At 52.1% G+C, this 20891-nt stretch overlaps 3 protein-coding genes across 9 annotated transcripts in view; all 3 read right to left on the bottom strand.

Moving 5' to 3' along the window:
* Nucleotides 1-10: 10 nt before the first annotated feature.
* HMOX2 (heme oxygenase 2) lies at nucleotides 11-9571 on the bottom strand. The gene is made up of 6 exons (XM_065030849.1): nucleotides 9491-9571; nucleotides 4677-4784; nucleotides 3101-3218; nucleotides 1804-2295; nucleotides 874-994; nucleotides 11-793 (listed from the first exon to the last, which is right to left on the bottom strand). Exons 2-6 carry the CDS (start codon nucleotides 4754-4756, stop codon nucleotides 669-671), a joined length of 936 nt encoding a protein of 311 aa, XP_064886921.1. The 5' UTR covers nucleotides 4757-4784; nucleotides 9491-9571; the 3' UTR covers nucleotides 11-668.
* LOC102098307 (zinc finger protein 501) lies at nucleotides 3109-15880 on the bottom strand. 2 transcript variants are annotated; one of them, XM_013369014.3, is made up of 4 exons: nucleotides 15660-15880; nucleotides 10377-11568; nucleotides 4677-4784; nucleotides 3109-3218 (listed from the first exon to the last, which is right to left on the bottom strand). In XM_013369014.3, the coding sequence occupies exons 1-3, from the start codon at nucleotides 15745-15747 to the stop codon at nucleotides 4763-4765; spliced, it is 1302 nt and encodes a 433-aa protein (XP_013224468.1). In that variant the 5' UTR covers nucleotides 15748-15880; the 3' UTR covers nucleotides 3109-3218; nucleotides 4677-4762. The 2 variants fall into 2 exon arrangements, with proteins under 2 accessions (XP_013224468.1, XP_064886920.1); XM_065030848.1 differs by lacking the exons at nucleotides 3109-3218; nucleotides 4677-4784 and adding an exon at nucleotides 6913-7049 and having other exon boundaries at nucleotides 15660-15766.
* A 3123-nt stretch (nucleotides 15881-19003) lies between these two features.
* SLX4 (SLX4 structure-specific endonuclease subunit) overlaps nucleotides 19004-20891 on the bottom strand; it is a 30507-nt gene continuing 28619 nt past the window's right edge. For all 6 annotated transcript variants that reach the window (XM_065030837.1, XM_065030840.1, XM_065030839.1 and 3 more), the window contains one exon: nucleotides 19004-20532. In XM_065030837.1, coding sequence (XP_064886909.1) covers nucleotides 20196-20532 — 337 coding nt within the window. In that variant the 3' untranslated portion in view covers nucleotides 19004-20195. The remainder of the gene's footprint in view (nucleotides 20533-20891) is intronic.

The raw sequence follows: 20891 nt of genomic DNA on the forward strand, positions 1-20891 counted from the left end.
TTTCCCCAGCTACAGCATTGCAACTTTTTATTCCAGTCAAGGCTTCAGAAAGAAACCCAGCCCACAACCCCAATGCTGCACAATACACATTTGTCACCTTCAGCCCCCCCACCACACCTGGTCCTGTCCCCACCTCCAGGGAGCTTCCAACAGAGTCAGACCTGGTCCCCAGGCCACCACACCAAGCAGGACCCTGCTTTGAGCTAACGGCCCCATAGCACAGCTGCTGTGGCACGGCCAAAATGGTTTCTCAGGATAGGAAATGAAGTGCTCTTCACTGAAAAGACTGATGACACATTCTCAGGTTGCAGCCCAGGGCAGCAGACTCCCTCCAGTGACTGTTCCGGGAAGGAGATGGAAAGCCAAGCAGGCAAAGCCTTTGCTGGTACAGGACATCTCTGGCCTTAAATCTGCCCTGGCCTGGGTAGAACAGCACCAAACCAGAATCCTCAAACTGGATCAGTCCTGTACACTAGTCAGCTAGAGATATTCTATTACAGTGTTTCCATTATTCGTGTGCAAAGAGTCTTTACCAGTCCCGCAGCATTCCTGTTTAATTTCTTCCACTGCGCAGTCAACTCACCACCAAGAGCAAGGAACCAGTCCACAGAAGGACAAGGCGCGTCTCTCCGCTCGCCGCTGCTCAGAGCCACGCGCCGCTCTCGCCCTCACATGACGTACCACGCTGCAGCTCCTGCGGCCACAGCGACACAGGCCGCCAGGATCAGCTGCACCAGGGGCTGCTTCGCCAGGGCTACGGCAGCATGCCAGGGGCAGCTGGGTCCTGCCTTGCCTGCCAGAACACAGAAAGCACCCTCAGTGCCGCAAGGCTTCTGCCATACGCATGCAGCAGCTTTTGTTGCCCACACCTACCTAGTTTGTCTGCATAGTAAGGGCATTTGCGTAGGTCTCCTTTTCCATCATGGACTGGAAAGCCTCCATCCTGGGCTTCTTCTGTTAGCGACTTGCCAGTCTCGTCCAGTTCATCAAATACCTGCAAGTGGTTACAGTGAGAATGTGCATACAGAGCCAGACAGTTTTCATCCAGTCCGCTGGAATGATCTGGAGAACAGGCAAGAGCCACTCCTGCCTCCCCCCACCCAGAGACAGTAAGTGGTACTGATTTCATACCTACAGAGCCCCTCTGGGATCACTGCTCCCGTGGCCAGGCAGCCCCACCAGCTCTGCGGCCACGGCTTTCCGTAAGGATCCTCACATAGTGGCCAACCACATTCCTGACCAGCTTAAACTACAGTGGCCTGCTATAGGCACAGATTAAAGCTTGCCCACAGTGGCAAAGATTATGTTCATCCCTCTGGGACAAGGGGGCAGCTCAGTCAAGTTTCATGAAAGACAAGTACTATGGGAAGGAAACAAGAGGCTACAGATACTTTTGGCCATTAGGCAACACATCAGACATGAGACAAACTGTAACCAGTATGGTGCAATAGGCTCAAACCATTTAAGGCCGTCTCAGAGCAAGAGCTCTGCTCCCCCCACTGCTTCAGAGCTGTACAGCCCATGAGAATCTTGTGATGAAGTCATCTCAATTTTGCCCTAGTCAAAGGCTCAGCTGTGGTGTTGGAGCACGGGAGGAATTCCCACCCAACACCAGCCATGTCTCCAGGAGTTAGCACAAGAGACATGCAAACCAGAACCCCACCAGCTGGAAGGGCTTGGGTGGTCTCAGACCCAAACAACTTTACCGGGATTAGCAGTTTGGCTGAACCTGGGCCTAAGAGTTGGCCCAGACCTGAAAGCAACAGCACCTACACACACACAGGGGCTCAAGGGAGTCATTACCTGCATGTTGAACTTGAAGGCTCGGTTGGCCTCTTCCACAATCCTTTCCTTCGTGTTCTTGTCCAAGTCCAGAGCATTCATCCTTGCTCTGTAAAGCTGCTTGAACTGCTGCGCATTGGAAATGTTGTCAAACACGTAGAATTGGATCCCTTCCTCAGTACTGGGCAACTTCAGGGCCCTCTGGGCTACCTTCTTCAGCACTTGCCCACCTGAGAGGTCTCCCATATAGCGTGTGTAAGCATGAGCCACTAGCAGCTCTGGCTCATGCTGTCCCACGTGATGAATTCTGTCCACATAGTGCTGAGTTGCCTCTGAACACTGGATCTTCTCTTCCCAGTCTTCTCCGTAGAAATATTTCAGGTCTTTGATTAATGCTTCTCTCCGGTGAAGCTCTAAGGGGAAATACAGAGGAGCAAAGACTGGGTTGTCCTTGTTGCGATCCATTTCCTCTTCCAGAGCCGAGTACGTGAAGTAAAGTGCCGCGGTGGCCAGCTACAGACAAAGCACAGCTCATGTGAGAAGCCATTCACTACACTGGCACATCACACCTTGTGACTGCTCCCCCTCTGCACGGAGCTGGGGTAAACAAGGAGGAGACCCCCAGGCTTGACACAAAACCAGCCTGGAAAGCCCATACCAGGTGTGTACCACTCAAAGGATCAAAGGCTTCTCTCTGCCTACATTCATAACAACATTGCCTACAGAGCACCAGCGAAGAATTAGTTTAATGTTGCCAGCTGTGTGTTCTGTGTTTCCTGTCACCTTGAGAGCAAGGCAAGGGGACTAATGTCATCCAATAGGTACAACAAGCACCAAGAGCCTCATGCTATAGGAGACTACTGTATATGTCAAGATCTTCAGGATCAGGGAGTGCTGCTCAGACCCAAAACAGAAGAGAAAGCAATCCCACCTGAAGCCTGTGGAAAACAACCTAGTCTCCAGAGGATGGAATAAGTGCTGTAATCCCACCAGGATTTTGCTCCTACTAAACTTATGCCAGCAGGGTCTGGTGCTGCAGCCACACCTGCCTTGAGCACCCAGCAGACATGTGGCCAGAAGCCCAGTACCTCCACCCAAGCAAATTCATGCTGGGCCAGCATAGCCCTCCCTGCTGTGGGTCCCAGCTGTAGGACACACTGGGCAGGAGCCACGAACAAGGGTTCTCCCATAGTTTTGACTATTTGGTCATGTCCCCTACAACCCTCCACAGATGGCTGTGGTGCTCTGCCTCAGAGCCTGCATCAGCCACTGCGTGTGTCAAAGAGCTTCCCTGCCACAGGAGCACAGCAGCACCCACCTTGAAGAGCTCCTTCTTGATCCGTCCTTTCAGGAAGTCTTTGACAAACTGAGTGTTCTCCGCGCGGTCATGAGATTCCTTTGTCCCCTCCTTCAGCAGCTCTGACAGGTCGGTGGGACTGCAGGCACAGAGGAGAGCTCCGTTCACCCCACTTCCACACGCAGTAACGAGTCTGTCCCTGCTGCGTTTGGAGGGACCCCCCACTCCCCACCACCTCAGGCCCTGTTTAGAGGAGATGGGATCCACGAGATGGCACCACCAGGCAGAAGCAGCAGGGTGGCAGCAGCCAGAGGCTCCTTCCACAGATGCAGATGCCCGTGTGCCAACCAGAGCTGCCGTTTTGGGAGGGCTGGGTTTACGAGGGGCTCAGACCCAGGATGCTGAAGCAATTGCCAAGGATTCTCTGATCCCCGCACCGTTACTTTTGCTTCTCATTCATGTGAGCCCCAACAATACTACAAAAGAGGCCTTGAGCATATGAGGAGCAATTACTGGGGCAGGCTAAAGGGCACAGGAGCCTTGGTGGTACACCCTGTGGTCTGGAGAAGGAGAAATGCTCAGATGAGAGCAGATGCATACACACGCAGGACCCTAGTTTTTCCAACCTGGCTATCAGCTACTGGAGAAGAGATGAAAGCCCAATGACAAAACGGGGCAAGAAAACCCTTAAGTTTATTTATCCTGAATTACACTGTTTTTGCAGGTTTCCACAAGTCGTCTTTCTAAAAAAGTAAAAATAAAAAATCAGTGATGTCAGTTATAGCCACTGCACCTACCTGGAGCTTGGTTCAGTTATCAACACCTACACTCAATCAAAGTTAGGCCAGAGTGCATCTTACAGTTTTTATGACTAGTTTGCTACAGATAGCATGTTCCTGTTAGCTGTAAGAGACAGACTTTGGACACTCTAGACCCCGAGCGGCTGAGCACTGCAGCCAGCAGGCTAGACAGGGCCTGGGTGTGCCCAGAGGACCAGGTAGCATTAACGTCTCAGGAAACAGCCTGTCAAGTCAAAGAGAAGTCAACCAGCCTATCTGGGTATTCTGGGAATGCCCTGTTTTCCCTTCCCATTCTCCAAGTCTGAACCCTTGGCTTTTAGGGCATCTGTGTGAATTTGTTTTTTAAACTAACCTCCAAGAAAATATTCTTGCCTAGACCAGCTGCTATTCTGCAAAGGCAAGAGAGGCAGCTCACTGGAGCAGAGTTCACCTCTAGAGTCATCTTTCAAAACAAGAAGCTTCTGTCACATGAGACTCCCCAGGTTGCCATGGAAAACTGGCTCACCTTGGCCAGGAAGGCACAAACACATCTGCCAAATGGTCAGAGCATTTCTGAAATGTGAGTTGATAGTAGAAGCTAAAAAAATAACTGCTTGTTGTCAGCCTTTGCAGATTGCTCCTTCCCATCCCTTCCAATAGAGTTTGATTACACAGATTCTACTACACATATATTTGATTAATCACCTATTGGAATCTCTCACTCCTTTTCAGATAAGGAGAAAGATCACTCCTTTACCTGGAAGATCTCCTGCCTTTCCCAAGACTGTGTCTGTGCCATGTTGTGACTCAGGACTCACCTGACACTGTCATCTTCTGTTTCTTCATAGCGCATGATTTCCCCTTCTCCTCCCTCCGAGCCCTCCATAGCTGATGGCATTGGTGGTCAGTGCTGGAAATAAGACAATCTGAAAGGTAAAATCAGAGAGGGGTTTTAGAGGCAAGCTGCCTCGGCACAGGGATGGGTATGAAACACTGAGCAGTTCAGCGAGGAGCCTCTGAGCTGCTCCACCAGGCGGGGTGGTGAGGAGCAGCCACCGGCCCTCTCCACCGCGCACCGGGCACTTCCAAGAAAGCCGTGCTTCTTCTGTTCAGCTGCCTCAGGTGAACCTCAGCACTAACACCCTGTTCACAACACATTAACCTCAGAGGACACCTCCAACACAGCCAGCAGCCTGCACTCACTTTCCCGCTTCAGGATGGCTGCTGGTTGAAGGTGGCCAAGTCCTCCATGTTAGCAATCTGCACTGAAATGGTGAACGAGCTGTTTTCCAGTGGCGCTAACAAGTACCTCACGCAATGTTGGGCTCTGAGCAGAGTAAGTGGCCAGGGAAGCACTTCTCCTTCAGTCAGGAGAAAGGACAAGCAACTTTAGTTCTACAGCAGTACAGGGTGTCCCCTGGGAGCGGTGAATTATGTCAGCTAAGCTCTGAAGTCAGGCTGGGCCCGGGGGAAGCAAAAGCCTTCCTTGCAACCACGTATATGAAGATGAACTTCCAAAGCAGGGGCAGGTTTCACTGCTCTGCCTTCTCTGGGCTGTACTCCATGAAGGTCCAAAGCGGCTGCTGCCTGAGCAGAGCGAGCTGCAGACAGCTCCTGTCACCACACACACTCCTGCCTGGCAGCGCTCACTTCAAACCCCAGAAGCAACTGGGATCTCCTTCACCTTTTGCAAAAGGTCTGCTTGGATACAGTAGGTTACCAAGACATACCCAGAAGCAGGAGCAAGACACTTGGCTTACGCCAGCCAAACACCCCTGTTAAGCCAAATCCAGCCACCTCATTTATAAAATGGACCTGTAATCAGCTTTGTGAGGAGCAGCACCACCACCTTACAGGCAGCCTCCCCAGATGAGCAAGAACTAAGCTGCTTGCTGGCTCTTCAAAAAGCACTTGCTGTAAGAGAGCCCCCTCGGTGGGCTGTGTCTGCAGGTTTGCTGCTCAGCACACATCCCAGCTGGGAGAGCAGCAGACAAGCAGCTGTGAGCTCATCAGCACAGGGCCAGCACCAGCACACCAGTTATAAATTAACTGCCCTCCAGGTCCTCACCCCAGGGTTTCACAGCCACTCTCACTGCCCTCCACGTTCCAGCACAGGACTTGGCCAGGGGCAGCGGGAGCCAGGTCCGAGCACCCGTCCCCAGCGCGAGGCCCGGGCACAGCACTCAGACCAGGGAACACACCACCAGGGTGAAGGCTTCCCCTGTGATCACGCAGCCTTTGGGCTCACCAGGGCAGAGCCTTCCCTCCCCGAGGGCAGGGCTGACCAAACACACTGCTCCGTAACACAGGCTGCCCAGCGCAGCAGCAGAAGCCGTCGGGGTGACAGCCCTACACCCCCTTCACCCTTCCGCACAGGACAGGGCACGGCACAGCCTCTGCGTCCCTCAGGTAGAAAAGTTCAGAGCAGGATGACGCAGCTGGGGCAAAAAAGCACACCAGCACAAGGGCTCCAAGATATCTGAGGAATCCAGGTCCAGATCATCTATCTGATCACTCTCTGAAACAGCAAGCACCTTCATACTGGGTCAGCAAACAGGAACTGCCTTCAGTCATCACACAGCTTCAAAACATCGGGAAATGCCCACTATGGGGAAGCGAAACTGAAGTAAAGAGGCAAATAACCTGCCCAGGCTCAGCGGGGAGCTGCCAACACACAACGCACAAGCTCTCAGGACACTCTGGCTTTCCGCTCAGCTTACCTCAGGCCCGGCACTGCTCAAGAAATGCAGATTCCAAAATTAAACTAGATTAACCAGTTCTGATTAATCTTACACCTCCAGAGAGCCAGAGTCCTGGAGGAAGGGTGTGGTTCAGCAGCGTTTATCCCCTGGAAGAGGCCTGAAGGTAGACATTAAATCTGGCCCAAAGGAACACACCGGATCAAGACTCAGAAACCAGGAGCTCATAGCAGCAATGGTCAGAGACTCCTGATAGCCAGACACACACAGCACAGCTCCCAAGATCATCACCGCACAAGCCAAGGCTGCCAACTTGCTGGTTAGAGCCGGCATAGCTGTGTTCAGCAGCACTCACCAACACGGGAGCTTTGCCCTCCACACTATACAGGAGCATCTCACGAGGTCTCAGAAGCCTTGACCCAAGCCTGTCACCAGCATTGCAGAAGCACAACTGATCAGAACAGTGAATTATTGTTCCAGTAGCACTGTCTGCTGTTGGAAGAAGGGATTAGGAAACAAAAAGTCATTTAAGGACTTGGTGCACTCTCAGACTTGTATCTCCCATGGCTTTTCTTTTGTAAAGGCTCAGTCTGTCATGCTCATCTCCACAGCAATACGCAGGGCAGTGACACCACCAGTCTCTTTAGCCAGAGATGAGGACAGTACATATACAAGAAAACACAGAAGCTTCGATTTTTTTCCGATACCATCTCTAGTATAGCCACCTCCCTGATGAGCCACGAATTCAAGAGACAAGTCAACACAAAACAAACCCCTCTCATTTTCAGCATTAGGATATTGGACGAGAACTTGGAAGAGAGGAAATAAAAAACATTCTAATTCTAACAGACCATTGCTTTTGTTAAAAAATATAGCAACTGAAAGCCCATGACATGGTCACTGGTGAAAGCCCAGGTTTCTCAGGGCTCTGAAGAAGAATCACTGTCCTGCAAGCCGAGGGAGGCTCCAGCAGCTGCCAACCTCACTGCAGAGGCTGGAACACAGTGTCATCTGGTACAAGGAGCTCTGCTCACGGAGACCCTGGCCAATGTTCAGGGTAAACACATACCTCCCTGGTGCCCTGACAGCAGCCGGCTTGGGAGAAATCCAACAGCTACAAAAGAGCTGGGACAGCACGGCTGGAGAACAGAGAAAAGGGTTGGTACACAACACCTCAGCACTCCGAACATTTCTTTCCCAATAATGGTTGCTCAAGCTGTCTGAGAACAAATCCCCGCCTTTCATCTAGCCAGCAATTAGTTTGCCCCTACACACATTTCCACAGCAAGCTTCATGCTCAAGATGCACGGCCATTCTCCTCAGTGTAGGCAGACACTTAATCCAAATGATCCTGCACCTTTTGAAGGCAGTAGACACTGCTGCTGTGGGGAAGCAGGACTAGAAGTCCTGGCTTTGCTTGGGCAACACAGGAGTGTTTCAATAATTCACAAACAGCCCGGCAATACAGACTTCATGTTTGCTGCTCAACTACCGTGCAACTTCACAGTATTTCCCCATGCACAAAGCTGACATCTTTGCTTTAACAAGTGGCACGGAGCACGGCTGGACCTACCCAAGCATCGCTGCAGCAGAGACAAACCCCAGAACTCCAGGCCTAGCAGCTTGGCGACCCACCACAGAGGTAACCTGGCAAGAACATCAGGAGCTTCTCATCTGTGGAGGCATTTGGCACTAGCTATTGCTGCAAGTGGAGCCTTGCAGAATAAGTCACTACATTACCTGATCCCAGGTAGCTTTAAGACTTCACCCAGACACAGCCTAAATTTAGGCAATAATTCAAGTCTAAGACATTTCTAGGAGTGCCCATGCAGAGCTGCAGCCCAACACCTCAAACTGACCAAGGAGGGAAACCCCAGGATCTTGCTTAGTTCTGTGCTTCGTAAGTGGCCCTTGTGTCAGGCAGCACCTCAGGAATTTTGTTCTCTCACATTGGCTAGGAAAACACTGCAAGGGGCCAGTAAGTTAGGGTTAGATCTGGGGCTGGGAGGAAGAGTGCAGCGTGACCAACACCCACGAACCTACCAAACAGCCTCTGCTCTGGGGAGAGCCAGTGCTTGCCCTGCCTGTCCTACTGCAGTCAGATGTGCCTGGGCCAGTGACAGGCACTTATTAGGCTAATGTACGTAACACATACAAGTGCTAGGCACCGTGAGGCTTGAATAAGACATTTGCTTCACTCAACAATTGAAAAGCAGGAATAGCAAGAGGCCTTCATCCTTCAAGCTCTTCTTAGAGCTTGGCTGGGTCAAGAAGAGCCAAGCGTCCCTTGCGCCACCGGGAGAGCCCAGCGCAGGGCTGCTGTCCCAGCGGCTCGGGCATCCTCCACAAGAAGCTTTGTGCGGAAACCGCTGCGGAGATGCGGCCGCTGCTCCGGCACAGTTCCCCAGCTGCTGAGCAGCCGCTCGCCCGTGGGGACAGGAGGAGATTAGGGAGGCCTGACAGCCGCTGGCCCGGCCCAGCGCCAGAGCCGGGCTGCTCGGGAGGGAACACAACGCTCACGGTCAGCCTGAGGCTGTCGGGCACGGCCCCGGTACCGCAGCCCGGCCCGGCGGACAGGGCAGCCGCGACAGCCCCGCCTGCGGCGGCAGAGCCCCGGCCCGGCCGCCCCGGGGCGCGGAGCCGGAGGGCACAGGCGTCCGGACACGGCCCTGAGACGGCGTGGACGCCTTTCCCGGCCGCAGGGTACCGGCCCCACCAGCCCCGGGAGCGGGGAGGCCGAGGCCGCTGCCTCCCGTGGCGGCTCCGGGAGAGCGCGGCCTCCTGCCCTCGGCGGGGAAGCGGCGAAGGCCAGGGAGATGGAGCAGCGCCCCGCGTGGGGAGTCCCGCGGGTCTCAGCCCGGTACCGGCCCCAGCGCGCCCGTTACCTCCGCGCCCCCGGCCCGTTGCCATGGAGACGCGCCGCCCGCACTCACCCGCCGCCCTCTGCCCAGCGGCGCGAGACAAAGGCCCAGTCCGACCGCCCTGGGTTTATTGACGTGAGGGTTACGTTACAGCCAATCAGAAGCCGCCGATGGCACGTGCCAGCGCCGCCGATTGGTGGAGGTGGCGAGCACGTCACGCAGCAGCTCTGACCCCGCCCCGGGGGCGGTGGCGCGAGGCCGCGCGGGCGGCGCCGGGAGCAGCGGCGGGAACGGGAGCACGGCGGGAGCGCTGGTCCGGAACACGGGCTTTATTTGGCAGTTTTAGCGATCGTCCAACTTCATTAATGCACAGTGCGGCTCCCAGGGGGACGTCATGTCCCGCACAGCGGGCAGCCCCGCGGGACACGGCCGGGCAGGGGACAGCACCGGGGCTGAGCTGCACCCGGGTTTTGGTTCCTTGTGCTACAGGCCCGGCCCGGCGGCTGGGGAAGGTAACCCCGAGCCTGAACAGGCCGGGCAGGAGGGAAGGCCAGAGCTGTTGATCTGTTCAGAGCGTCGCAGGCTCTAAGATGGTCTGTTCTGTTCCCTCCATAATTGTCTCAAATATGTGCACAGAGAAAAGGCACGATATTTCCCCTCCTCTAAAATACACCAAGTATCTTCCAGCCTTTGCAAACTCCTTCCTTCCTTTCCCAAGAGCTATCCCTCCAACCACCACCTCCTTCCCCTGCTGTAGCACACACGTCCACAAACCTTCAGTTAGCTCCCTGCACTGACTCTCCCCTTCTTCCATCTCTCTCTTTAAGGACTTGTTCTCCTAAAAAGAAATTGCTGTCACCCTCCACAAGCAGGGCAGTCAATAGAGCGAAGGGAGAGAGACACCGGGCTCCCCAGGGATGCCCACAGGGTGTCTGACCTAACTGCTCCCCACACTCACCCCTCCTGGGGCTCGCCCCCTCTGTGGATCTGCTGGTGCCGGAGGAGCGCAGAGCTCACAGTGAAGCCCTTCCCGCAGTCAGCACAGGCGTAGGGACGCTCCCCAGTGTGGATGCGCCGGTGCTGGATGAGGTGGGCGCTTTGCCGAAAGCTGTCCCCGCAGTCACTGCAGGCGTAGGGCCTCTCCCCGGTGTGCACCCGGTGGTGCCGGAGCAGGGCTGATTTCCACAGGAAGCTCTTCCCGCAGTCGGGGCACTCGAAGGGGCGCTCCCCAGTGTGGAAGCGGCGGTGCTGGATGAGGTGGGAGCTCACGGTGAAGCTCTTTCCGCACTCGGTGCACCCGTAGGGTCGCTCGCCCATGTGGAACCGCCGGTGCTGGATGAGGGCTGAACTCACAGTGAAGCTCTTCCCACACTCGGAGCACTCGTACGGCTTCTCGCCAGTGTGGATCCGCTGGTGCTTCATGAGCTCGGAGCTCTGGCTGAAGCTCTTCCTACACTCCGTGCACTTGTAGGGTTTCTCTCCGGTGTGGACCCGCTGGTGTCGTGTCAGGGCTGAGCTTACGCTGAAGCTCTTCCCGCAGTCGCTGCACTCATAGGGTTTCTCCCCGGTGTGCACTCGCTGATGCTGGATGAGCTGTGAGTTCCCGGAGAAGCTCTTTCCACACTCGGCACACTTGTAGGGCTTCTCCCCGGTGTGAGTCACCTGGTGCCGGATCAGCTTCGAGCTCACGCTGAAGCTCTTTCCGCACTCAGAGCACTCGTAGGGCCTCTCCCCTGTGTGGATTCTCTGGTGCTGGATGAGATGCGACCGCTGACGGAAACTCTCCCCGCAATCGGCACAGTTGAAGGGTTTCTCTCCAGTGTGGATTCTCCGATGCTGGATGAGGTTGGAACTCACCCGAAAGCTCTTCCCACAGTCTCCACATATCATCAGCCTCCCCACAGAAGGGTTTCCCTGCTGGATAATATCTGGCAGCCTCCTGAAGCTTTTACCACGCAGTGTCACTCGGCTTTGCCTCTTTCCCAGAGGTCTCTGAACCCTCTGTGACCTGCGTGGGAGGACTGGGTCCTGTGCAGGACTCTGGGAACTGTTCTCTCTGGAGAGTCCTGAGAGCAAACCCTCGGGTTCCACTGGCCCAGGGATGCCTTGGTGGGCATTTTCCTCTTTCTTGCTCACAATCCTGTCCCCAGCTGCAATAAAATGAGAATCCAAAGGCAAGTCACAGGCAGGACACGAAACTTTGGTCAGGGGAAATCAAAAGGGGCCAAATTCTAAAAATCCAGCAGATTAAGTATAAAAAGTTCTGGTATTTTCCTCCAAACTGCTCAGTGGATTTTTCAGAGCGTTCACAGAAACAAACCCTGGAAATAGCCCTGCATTGCTTTGCCAGAACATGAATCTACTGAAATTATTGGCATAATAGAGGTGAAAGTTTAGTGCTTGAATGGGAAAGATAGCTGCTCTTCCAGGATATTGTATCTGAAAATGTTACTGGAAGTTGAACTGGGCATCGGACCAGGGGCATAAAGAACTGCCTTGTTCAGCAGAACGTTACTTGGGTTGCAACAGATGCAGCCTCCCCGCTCTTGTGCTGCTAGTAGTGCAGTGAGAGAGAAGAGGTATAAAGGAGACACTGGCCCTAATGCACAGACATGGAGACCGCCTGGAGCCTGGTTTCTGCCAGTCTTCAAGCAGAAGAGAGCTAAGTTTATGCTTCCATGGGTGAAGAACAAATCTGTTGTGAAAAGGGGAGAACTGAAGATCCTCCATGCCTGATTCCAGATTACACGTTGAGGAAATCCAATAAATGTAGAAGATGAAGATTGCGCAAGTCCATGGAAGTAATGCTAGCTGAGCAGTTATGAGTGGCTCCTGGGATACAGGGAACAAACAAATCCCTGCCCTCTTATTCACATAAAGTGTTGCAGAAGCATAACTGGTATGAATCTCTGCTCCGCAGACTCAGGGTCAGCTGACAGACTTTCCAAGGCAAGGCACTTGCACAGATTTCTGGAGTACTTACAAAGAGCAGCAACTCCTTCCAGCACACTGCTGTAATGGGGTTTGATGAGCATCCTAGCAGGTTCAGAAGCACATACCCCCAACCACACTGTAACCTTTGCCGTCAGCAGGGAAATGTAGCTCTTCACAGCTTACTTAGGCCTTATACGTTAAATTGGAAAGACAGGACCTGTGTGGCATCAGGGAAGGGTAAATGGACGGCAGAGGGATGTACATGGGATGTAGAAATGGTAACGTGTCTCTGAAGAGAGGCTTCACATCTGGGTTTAAGACAGGTCAATTAGGCAAACATTTCCTGATAATCTCTAATATAGGGGTTGCCAGGGGTGAGGGATGACTTACTGCTGACTCTATGCAGACTCAAAACACGGAACAGGCTGAGCGCTAAAGCCGCAGACATGCAGACCTCCAGATCTGCCTGCTTAAAGATTCAACGGCTACCTCCTGGTTCTCTGAAAACTCTTGTGAAATAAACCAGTAACAGATCAGTCGCATGGGACTGATGTACAAACCACAGGCGCTTCCTGTGGTCTGGCAGAGCTGCGATAAGAAAGCACGTGCCTTGGGAGCGGAGAGTCACTGCTGAACCAGAAGTATGTGATAAAGAAAAGACAGACTAGAATTTCAACCCAGACCGAAACACGTACATACTTCACCTTCCTCTTTCTAGTCAGTATAAGAAAACATCACAACAGGATTTCACAGCGAACTCCTGAGATACCTTTTATGGCAGTTAGGTGTAGTAGTGATACCACTTATTCCCTCATACAGTTTTTATTAAAATTATTCCTTGAGAGGAACAGAAACTAGAACTTTGCTATTCACCATGAAGGCATTTCCACTTGTTTGCAGCTACTCCAGGCCTGGAGGAAAAGAGAAAGGTGATATCCAAAGACAGGACAAGGAGACATTTCTGGCAGGTTAGCATGAAGCCCTTGACCCGTATGTCACACTCACTGAGCAGATGATGGAGCCAGTGAAGTTGTTCTGTTGCTGTTGTACCCAAAGAGATATCCTTTACCTGCGCTAGCTTTGGTACTTACACAGAATTTTGGTTCATTATATAGAACTTGAAAAGGCCTTCAAAGTACACGAGAATCAAGTCTTCTATGGTGTTCTGTACTTTTGGGGGAAGGTCAGCAGTTTCAGGCTTCTTATTGCAATTATTACAACCCCAGCTCTCAACTTCTATAACCATTTTGGTTACTTCTCAGGTACTAGGTAGGTATCTTCATTGGCATCTGGGACAAGTTGTCTGTAAAGGGTTTGATCAAAATCATGATGACAGGAACTCACTGGAGGTATTTTAAATGGAAGGAGAGTGAGTCCACCACGCTGAGGAATTAATGGTGGAAGCGTAAGTCTGAATTTGCAAAAACAAATAAGCCACACAAACAGAAAGAATGTCATTCTTCCTCAGCCCATGCCAGTTTGGGTTGATGGTAAGACCTCTGATATGCCCAAGACTGCCAGTGCTATAGCTACAAGGCAAGCTCCAGGTAAGCAGAGTAAGTATACGTATTGAGAACCTAAATATCACCTTAAATATATGCTCGGATCTCTCTTTCCCAAGAAAAGCCAGCAGTAGAAGGAATTTTGGCTGATGCTCTGGCCTGTCTCACAGCAGTGGGAGGACACAGCAATTGTTTCTGGCACCAGGCTCAAGACTTCACAGAAGAGAAACCCGTGAGAACTATTAAAAATAACACCATCATCATGAGTAAGCCTTCAGGCTGCAGGAGGACGGCAGACTGGGCTGGAGAGGTGTCATCATAGGCTTATCTTATCCCCTTCACTCGCATCCAGTTCTGGCCAGTCCCCAAATCCCCGAGATGGGGCTCGGAGCGACACGGAGCTTTGGTTTATCCCAGCAGGGCTGTTCACGCCACCTCACAACATTGCTGGATTCCTGCTGGTACCTCACTGCGGGAGACTGGAAGGTGGCTGGTGATGCCAGAGAAGGGCTCGAGGGGACATCTGGGGCCCCACAGACATTCCAAGCAAACAAACAGAAACCAGCATAAGAGAATTAATGGACAGAGGGCCAAGGAGGGCAGACTGGGGAAGAACTGGCATGGCCTTTGGAAAGGGAAGTCTCACTTCATAAGGCACTTGGAGTTCTTCAGAGACGTGGCCAGTTTTAGCAAAAGGGAGATCTGGAGTCCAAAGGCATTCCCAAAAGACATTTGTCATTCACCAAAACTGATAAAGAAACTAAGCTGCCATGGGATGAGTCACCCTCAATAAGATGGTAAGGGATGGAAAGTGGAGGTGGAAACATCTGCTGAAGATTCTGTGTTATTCAGGGTTAAATCGGCAAAGGATGACTGTAAAGATCAACTGTAGCAGAGCCTTAGGATCTTGACCAACCAGGTGACAGGGGACTTGACCACAGGTAAATGTAAAGAACTACAGAGGGAACAGCCTCTATACCTTGTACTTATACCAGGATAGACCTAGGATGTTCTTGGTATCATCAGGAATAGCGCCTTGGATGAAAACTGCAGCTCCCTGGCAGATAAAATGGCTACTCAAATGTTAGTGTTCTTGGGAAAAGAACAGAGGATAAAAGAGAATAGTTCTGCCTTGCTGCTCAAACCCATGGTAACCTCACATCCTGACTGTGTGCAAGGCGGAGGATGGATTCCCCATTTCAGAGAAACTCTAATAGGTCTGAGGAAGATAGAGAGGCGTGACATGAATGACCAAAGACACAGGACAGCATCTGGTATGCCATTCTGCTGGGAAAAGGTACAGCTGAGAGGGGATATCACAGGGACTATAAACACACAGGTGGCCTATGGGGTGGGTAGGGAGCCATCCTGTGCTCTCTCTTCTAAATTAAGAACTACTGAAATCAAGTGAACTGTTAGAAGGCAGCTTCACAGCAAACCAAAGGAGGCGGTGACTCACTAAACAACTAAACAGGCTGTGGAACTCCTTGCTGCAGGCTGTCATGGGTGGTCAAACACACACAACTGCAGCATGCAAGAAAACAGAGAGATGCAAGATTTTGAGACATTGCATGTCTAGTTTGGGAGTTTCTGCAGTCACGCGTTGCTCGGCCCTGGACAAGCGCACAGGGACACAGCTTGTCTGCCCTTCTCCGGGTCTCCAGCACCGGCCACTATCAGCAGCAGCGCTGCAAGAACCACGGTCCAGCCCAGCACTGCCAGTCCTGCGCACCCTGCTGTGATCTGGGGATCCTGGAGCCGGTTTTCTCCTCGACAGGCTCACAGATGATCACACCGGCCCTTACCTGGACAGGTGTCACTCAGAACCGGCTTCCCCTCGTAGGTGTGGAGGTGGGAGAACCACAGCTGCTGCTGGTCCGTGTGGGAGATCATCTCAGCTCCGCTCCCGGGGGTCCTGCTGTGCGAACAGAAACGGGGCGGGTCAGACGAGCGGGGCTTTCACCGCCCGCTGCAGGCAGCGGGGCTCGGGACACAGCGGACCCGGGGGCGCCCGGCGGGGAGCACCGCGCTGCCCACATCCTGGCGGCCCCGTTGCCTGTGAGCACCCCCACCGCCCCTGGGGAATTAACGCAGCTGGGGGGGGCCCTGACCGGGGCGGGGAGGCGGTAGGAGCCGCTGCGGTGCCCCGGTACCTGCGCTGGGCCCGGCCGGCCCCTCCGCTGAGGCGGATCCCGGGGCGCTGTCACGTGACCAAGGTGGCCAATGGCGGGCGGCGCCTTCGCCTCTCAGGGCGACCGAAAATGGCGGCGCCGGGGGTGCGGTGGGGCCGGTCCCACCCCGCGGCCGACCCGCCGGTGCCGGGGCAGCTTTGCCCGCGCTCGGCCGCCTGCAGGGCAGTTACCTAGTGCCGGAGCAGATTCGAGCCCACGCTGGAGCTCTCCCCGCACTCGTCAGGTCTCTCCCATGTGGGTCAGCCGGTGCTGGGTGAGACGCCGTCGCTGCCGGAGCCTCCCCGCGGGCGAGGGGTTTCTGCCAGGGGACCTGTGGAGGACAAGGCTTCAGCGGTGCGTGTCTGGGACAGCTCATCCGTGCCGGGCCAACAGCAAATCCCCCGTCTGGGGCAGCACAGACCCTTGGCACAGCAGCTCGGTGAACAGGACACAGCAGCCACGAGCGCTGTCTGAGGAGAGGGTGTCAGGACATCAAAGCCAAGCTCTGGATATTTGTCAGGAGGACACTAAAGCCAAGCTCTGGAGATGTGTCCTTGGCACAGGGCCCTCCTGAGAGACGAGGACCTGCCAATGGCGCTGTCAGGCTGCTGGAGGGTCCCAGGGCCCCAGGGCGGGGACATGGTCTTGGTGGTGGGAAAGGAGCAGGGGGCTTGTGCTGACCTTAGGCTCGAACTTAAATCCTTTGCAGTCTCAGTCCTTATCAGTCCAAGGTTACAAGAGGACTGCTTGGGCAGTGGAGCAGCTTGAGAGGAACCTGGGCAGAGGTACTGCAGGTACCTCTCAAACCCTGTTCTGGGGGCAGGAGCCACGTCCCAGAGATGTCTGTACCGAAGGCTGTGTCACCTCTCCCAGGCTCGTTGTGTTTCATTAAACAAGCAGATTACATGCAATGCCTCTGAAAAAATTTTGTGCTAGAATTATCTGAACCATCACCAAAAAGCAAACAAGTACGTTTGAAATGTGCTTCCAGAACAACTCCAACTTCCCCTGAAGAACTGCCGGGAGGATTGCTCGCAAATTATCGTTTTGATATCTAAATGCTGGCACTGTAAGCACCGTACCTGGGTTCTGTTGGCGGAGCACCAGGGGAAGGCACAGCAGGCGCCACTCCGAACTTTACAGCATTCTCCTGTTTTAATCTGGCCCCTTTGTGGATTTTGGCCATGTCAGAGAGCGCAGTGATGGATCACACCCACTCAAGAAATGCCATTAAGACAGGGTTGACTTCTGGAGTAAGTGGACACACAGAACTGTGTATTAAACCATGTACTAAACCAGCTCTTTTATCACGTGCAAGATTATTATGTAAACATCTGCACCACAGCTTTTCACAATAAACCTATTGAGACTATTTTTTTCAGGTAGGAAATGTGGCAATACACAACCCAAGGTGGTACCTGTCATCATCCCACAGATCATTTGACTGTCACAGCGAATTTAGAGGCCGTGTTTTCCAAAGCTCTCTCAGAGCTCACAAGGTGCATCTTGGTAAGACAGCAGCTTTGTGCAGTGCCAGTTACACATCTGCTCCTTCCTCTTACTTAAAAACCAACACCTCAGTTGAAAAAGGTCTTTTTTTTTTCCTGCAGCCTTGGAAGTGTTACCACAAACAGAAGTATCAAAATATTTTGATAGCTGTTACTACACAGTTGGAAATAAAAATGATGCCAATGTATTTTCTAAGATAAATGAACCTGCATGAGGAAGGAAAGAAAACACAGAAATATATACAAATGGAACTGCGGCAACACATTATCACTGGCAGATGGCAACAGCAGCGCTAGCTTGGGGAGGCATGCTTTGCTTACAGATAAATGAAGCAGGCGAGTGACTAATTGCTTTCAGATAATTTGTAGCATGTGTCAGATATGTCCTTGTGGTCTTGAAGGCTGTAAAAGATTTTAAATCCTTTTCTCATCATCTGAGAAGAGTTTTAGAACTACAAGAGACAACTCATTTTGTCAGCTTCAGCAACAAGGAAGCATCGAGGCAAACCTCTGCAAAGTGGTCACCTCCAAACCCTGACAGCACAGACTTTTTCCACATTAGGCAAAGACTGCCCGGTTACAAGGTGTAAGGATGACAGAGGCATTTCAGTGACTAAAATTCAGATTTTTTTTCATAACATGCTAAATATTTTTTTAATGACACAATGCTATTTGAACAATTGTAATTTATATCCACTGAACTGCGGTGCTGGATTCGTTGAGGTGAAGATGTTCTGAAGAATTGATTACAAAATCTTTGATCATAAATATGTCTTAGTTAAAAACAGAGCAAAAAAGCCAGGAACAGATCTTATTTATTTTCCTGTATTAAGACTGGTATAAGTAGGATGAAAGCTTTTTCCGTGTATGAGGTGTGTACTTCAGAGACAAATACTTGGTACAATGAGGGAAACAACATTTCCTAGAATGCCACGTAAGGCAAGCCTTGTCCTTTCCATGTAACAAAGTCATATCCTGGCAGCTCTTGCACAAGAAGGTGGGGAAAGAAAAGTGACATGACTGGCAGGGAAGAAAACCATCCCAAATTCCCCAGACATGGCAGAAGGCTTTGCTAGGAGGTGCCCAACGTTACATGTGCCATGACACCTGGCAGAGGAGGTTCCCCAGCAGCCACCCACCTCCCCTTCACCAGCAGCCCCTGCCAAGGCCAGAGAGGACCCTTCCCCACAGGTGCCCTCCCGTCCCTTTGTGCTGCGCAGCCCCGATGAACCGGGCAGCTCCTCTCTCTCGGGGCAGCAATCCACCTTTCGTCAGCTGCTGCCAGGTGGTTTCTCCTGTTCCTCGTCCCCTCAGTGCCTGTGACAACTCTTCCTCCTGTTCTCTGCTCAAGGTTTCAGCTGCGTGGGCACAGACTGCAGACTCTACTGCTCTCGACTAGACCCAACGTTGCTGTTTAGAAACAATCCCCCTGGAGCCTGCCATAAGGCATTACTTATAGCTTATCATTAGTACCTTCCAAATTGTTTATTGCAGATATAAATCAAATAAACCCAAGGACATACTGTATCAAAAATAAAAAAACGTTTGTATGTTCCAAATATATAAATACATTCAGAAGTCTGGCTTATCTTTCAAAGTGTTGTGTCCATTTTGTTGAGTGAGACTCTCTGCAGACTCAGAACTGCCAGAACAGACAAAAGTCAGATGATGATGTGAATGTCAATACATAAAAGATGACAATTTAGGGTCCAAGACTCCCCCAGGAGGCCCAGACAATTTACAACCTAAGATCAGTCATTTTGGAAATAAGACTGACCAGAAAAGTGGGTTTAGATCACATTATATTAATAAGAAGTGCTGAAGAGATCCATCGGTCATTATAACACTCTGAAAAACCATCTCTGTCAAGGAGACACTCAAGCTACGCGGACATGGTAAAGGTGCTCAGAAAATGGAGCAGACGGTATCTTTAAGACAGATGCAGCATCCAAGTGAACATACAGAATGGAAGTTCGAATCCAGAGGGCTTTCACATGACATCTGGTGTCACAAGGAGACTACAAAAGCAACTCTGCTGTTTTACAGCTATTTAAGAAACACAGATTTAGGTTTTTAAGCAGATTGCAAATTGGACCAAGGACAGAAGAAAGGCGTTGGATTTCCACAGTGCTCCGTGCCTTGACAATCAGCAGGGCAAATCGTATGCTGAAGAAATGAAGATGGAAGTCACAGCACTTTACACAGGAGAGAAGGGATTGGTTTCTTGCAGGCGGGTTATTGTACTGAACACTGGAACATGAAGGGTGAAGCACTTCACAGCCCAAGGCCAGAGAAAAGGTCTTGGCAAGTGTCACTGAGGGAAGCACCAACATAAAGAAAAGTTGGGGACCTAAAACATATTAGAAAAATGGAAAGAAAAGGCACAGGAAGAAAATTGGGGGTAAAAAAAAGGCTCCAGATGACCCCCATGCTGAAGGCAGGACAGCAACTGGAGAAGTTTGTGCAACTGGGAGCAGAGGGCAGGGAACCGGAGCTCCTTCAGACCCACTGTGCAGCTTGTCATCTGGACAGCAGGCCACAAGGAGGAGCAGCGCACCCGCCGATCACAGCAGCGCTGCTAGCACCAGCCTGGAACGGGGTTTCCAGCTTTTCAAGAAGGCCTCCATCTACGAAATTTTCAGGATGGAGGAGCAGGCTCCATTCAGTATCGTCTCCTCTGTTTTTTGTTCCCTTTTCTCTTCTGTTCTTTCTCTTTTCGGGCTCCAGCTGTGGTAAATGTGATACAGTGAGCATCTACAAAGTCCAGCAGCTTTGCCTTGGAAATTTTAATGCCATTCTGTTTCAGCTCTGCGTGCAGTGCAGCCAGCTCAATTGGTTCATAAAAGAGAATCTTGTTGTATAGGGCAGTGTTTGAACGGATGTAGCACCTTACAGCCTCCATCTTTTCTTCTTCCCGAGCTGCTGCTTGAGATGCTGGAAGCTCCTCTTCCTCCTCCTCAGATGCAAAAGCACAGGCTTCAAATTCATTAATGAAAGAACTAAAAGCAAGATCAAGTAGACCAGAGATGAAGGAAAGAACAGCCCATCAAGGACAGCACCAGAGCTCCCCAAGCCCTCGGTGCCAACCCCTGTGACTACCCTCTGTGGGATCACGAACTCTCTGATATCAGCATCCACAAAACGAGTGCAGGAAAACATGCCACGTGCTCTGCAAACTTGCCCATCGCAGAGCGACAGCACCAGTCCTGCTGACACAGCCCCGGAGCTGTCTGGCATTCCTTGCTCCACACCCACGGCTCCTACTGCCGCCGCACTGCGTGGTGCTGTGCCGTCCTCTCCTTGTCGCTCTGACTTGCAGAGACCAGGCATGCCAGGTTTGAGCCTTGCCCACAGGCAG

Source organism: Columba livia, chromosome 15, assembly GCF_036013475.1.
Source record: "Columba livia isolate bColLiv1 breed racing homer chromosome 15, bColLiv1.pat.W.v2, whole genome shotgun sequence".
Taxonomy (NCBI): domain Eukaryota; kingdom Metazoa; phylum Chordata; class Aves; order Columbiformes; family Columbidae; genus Columba; species Columba livia.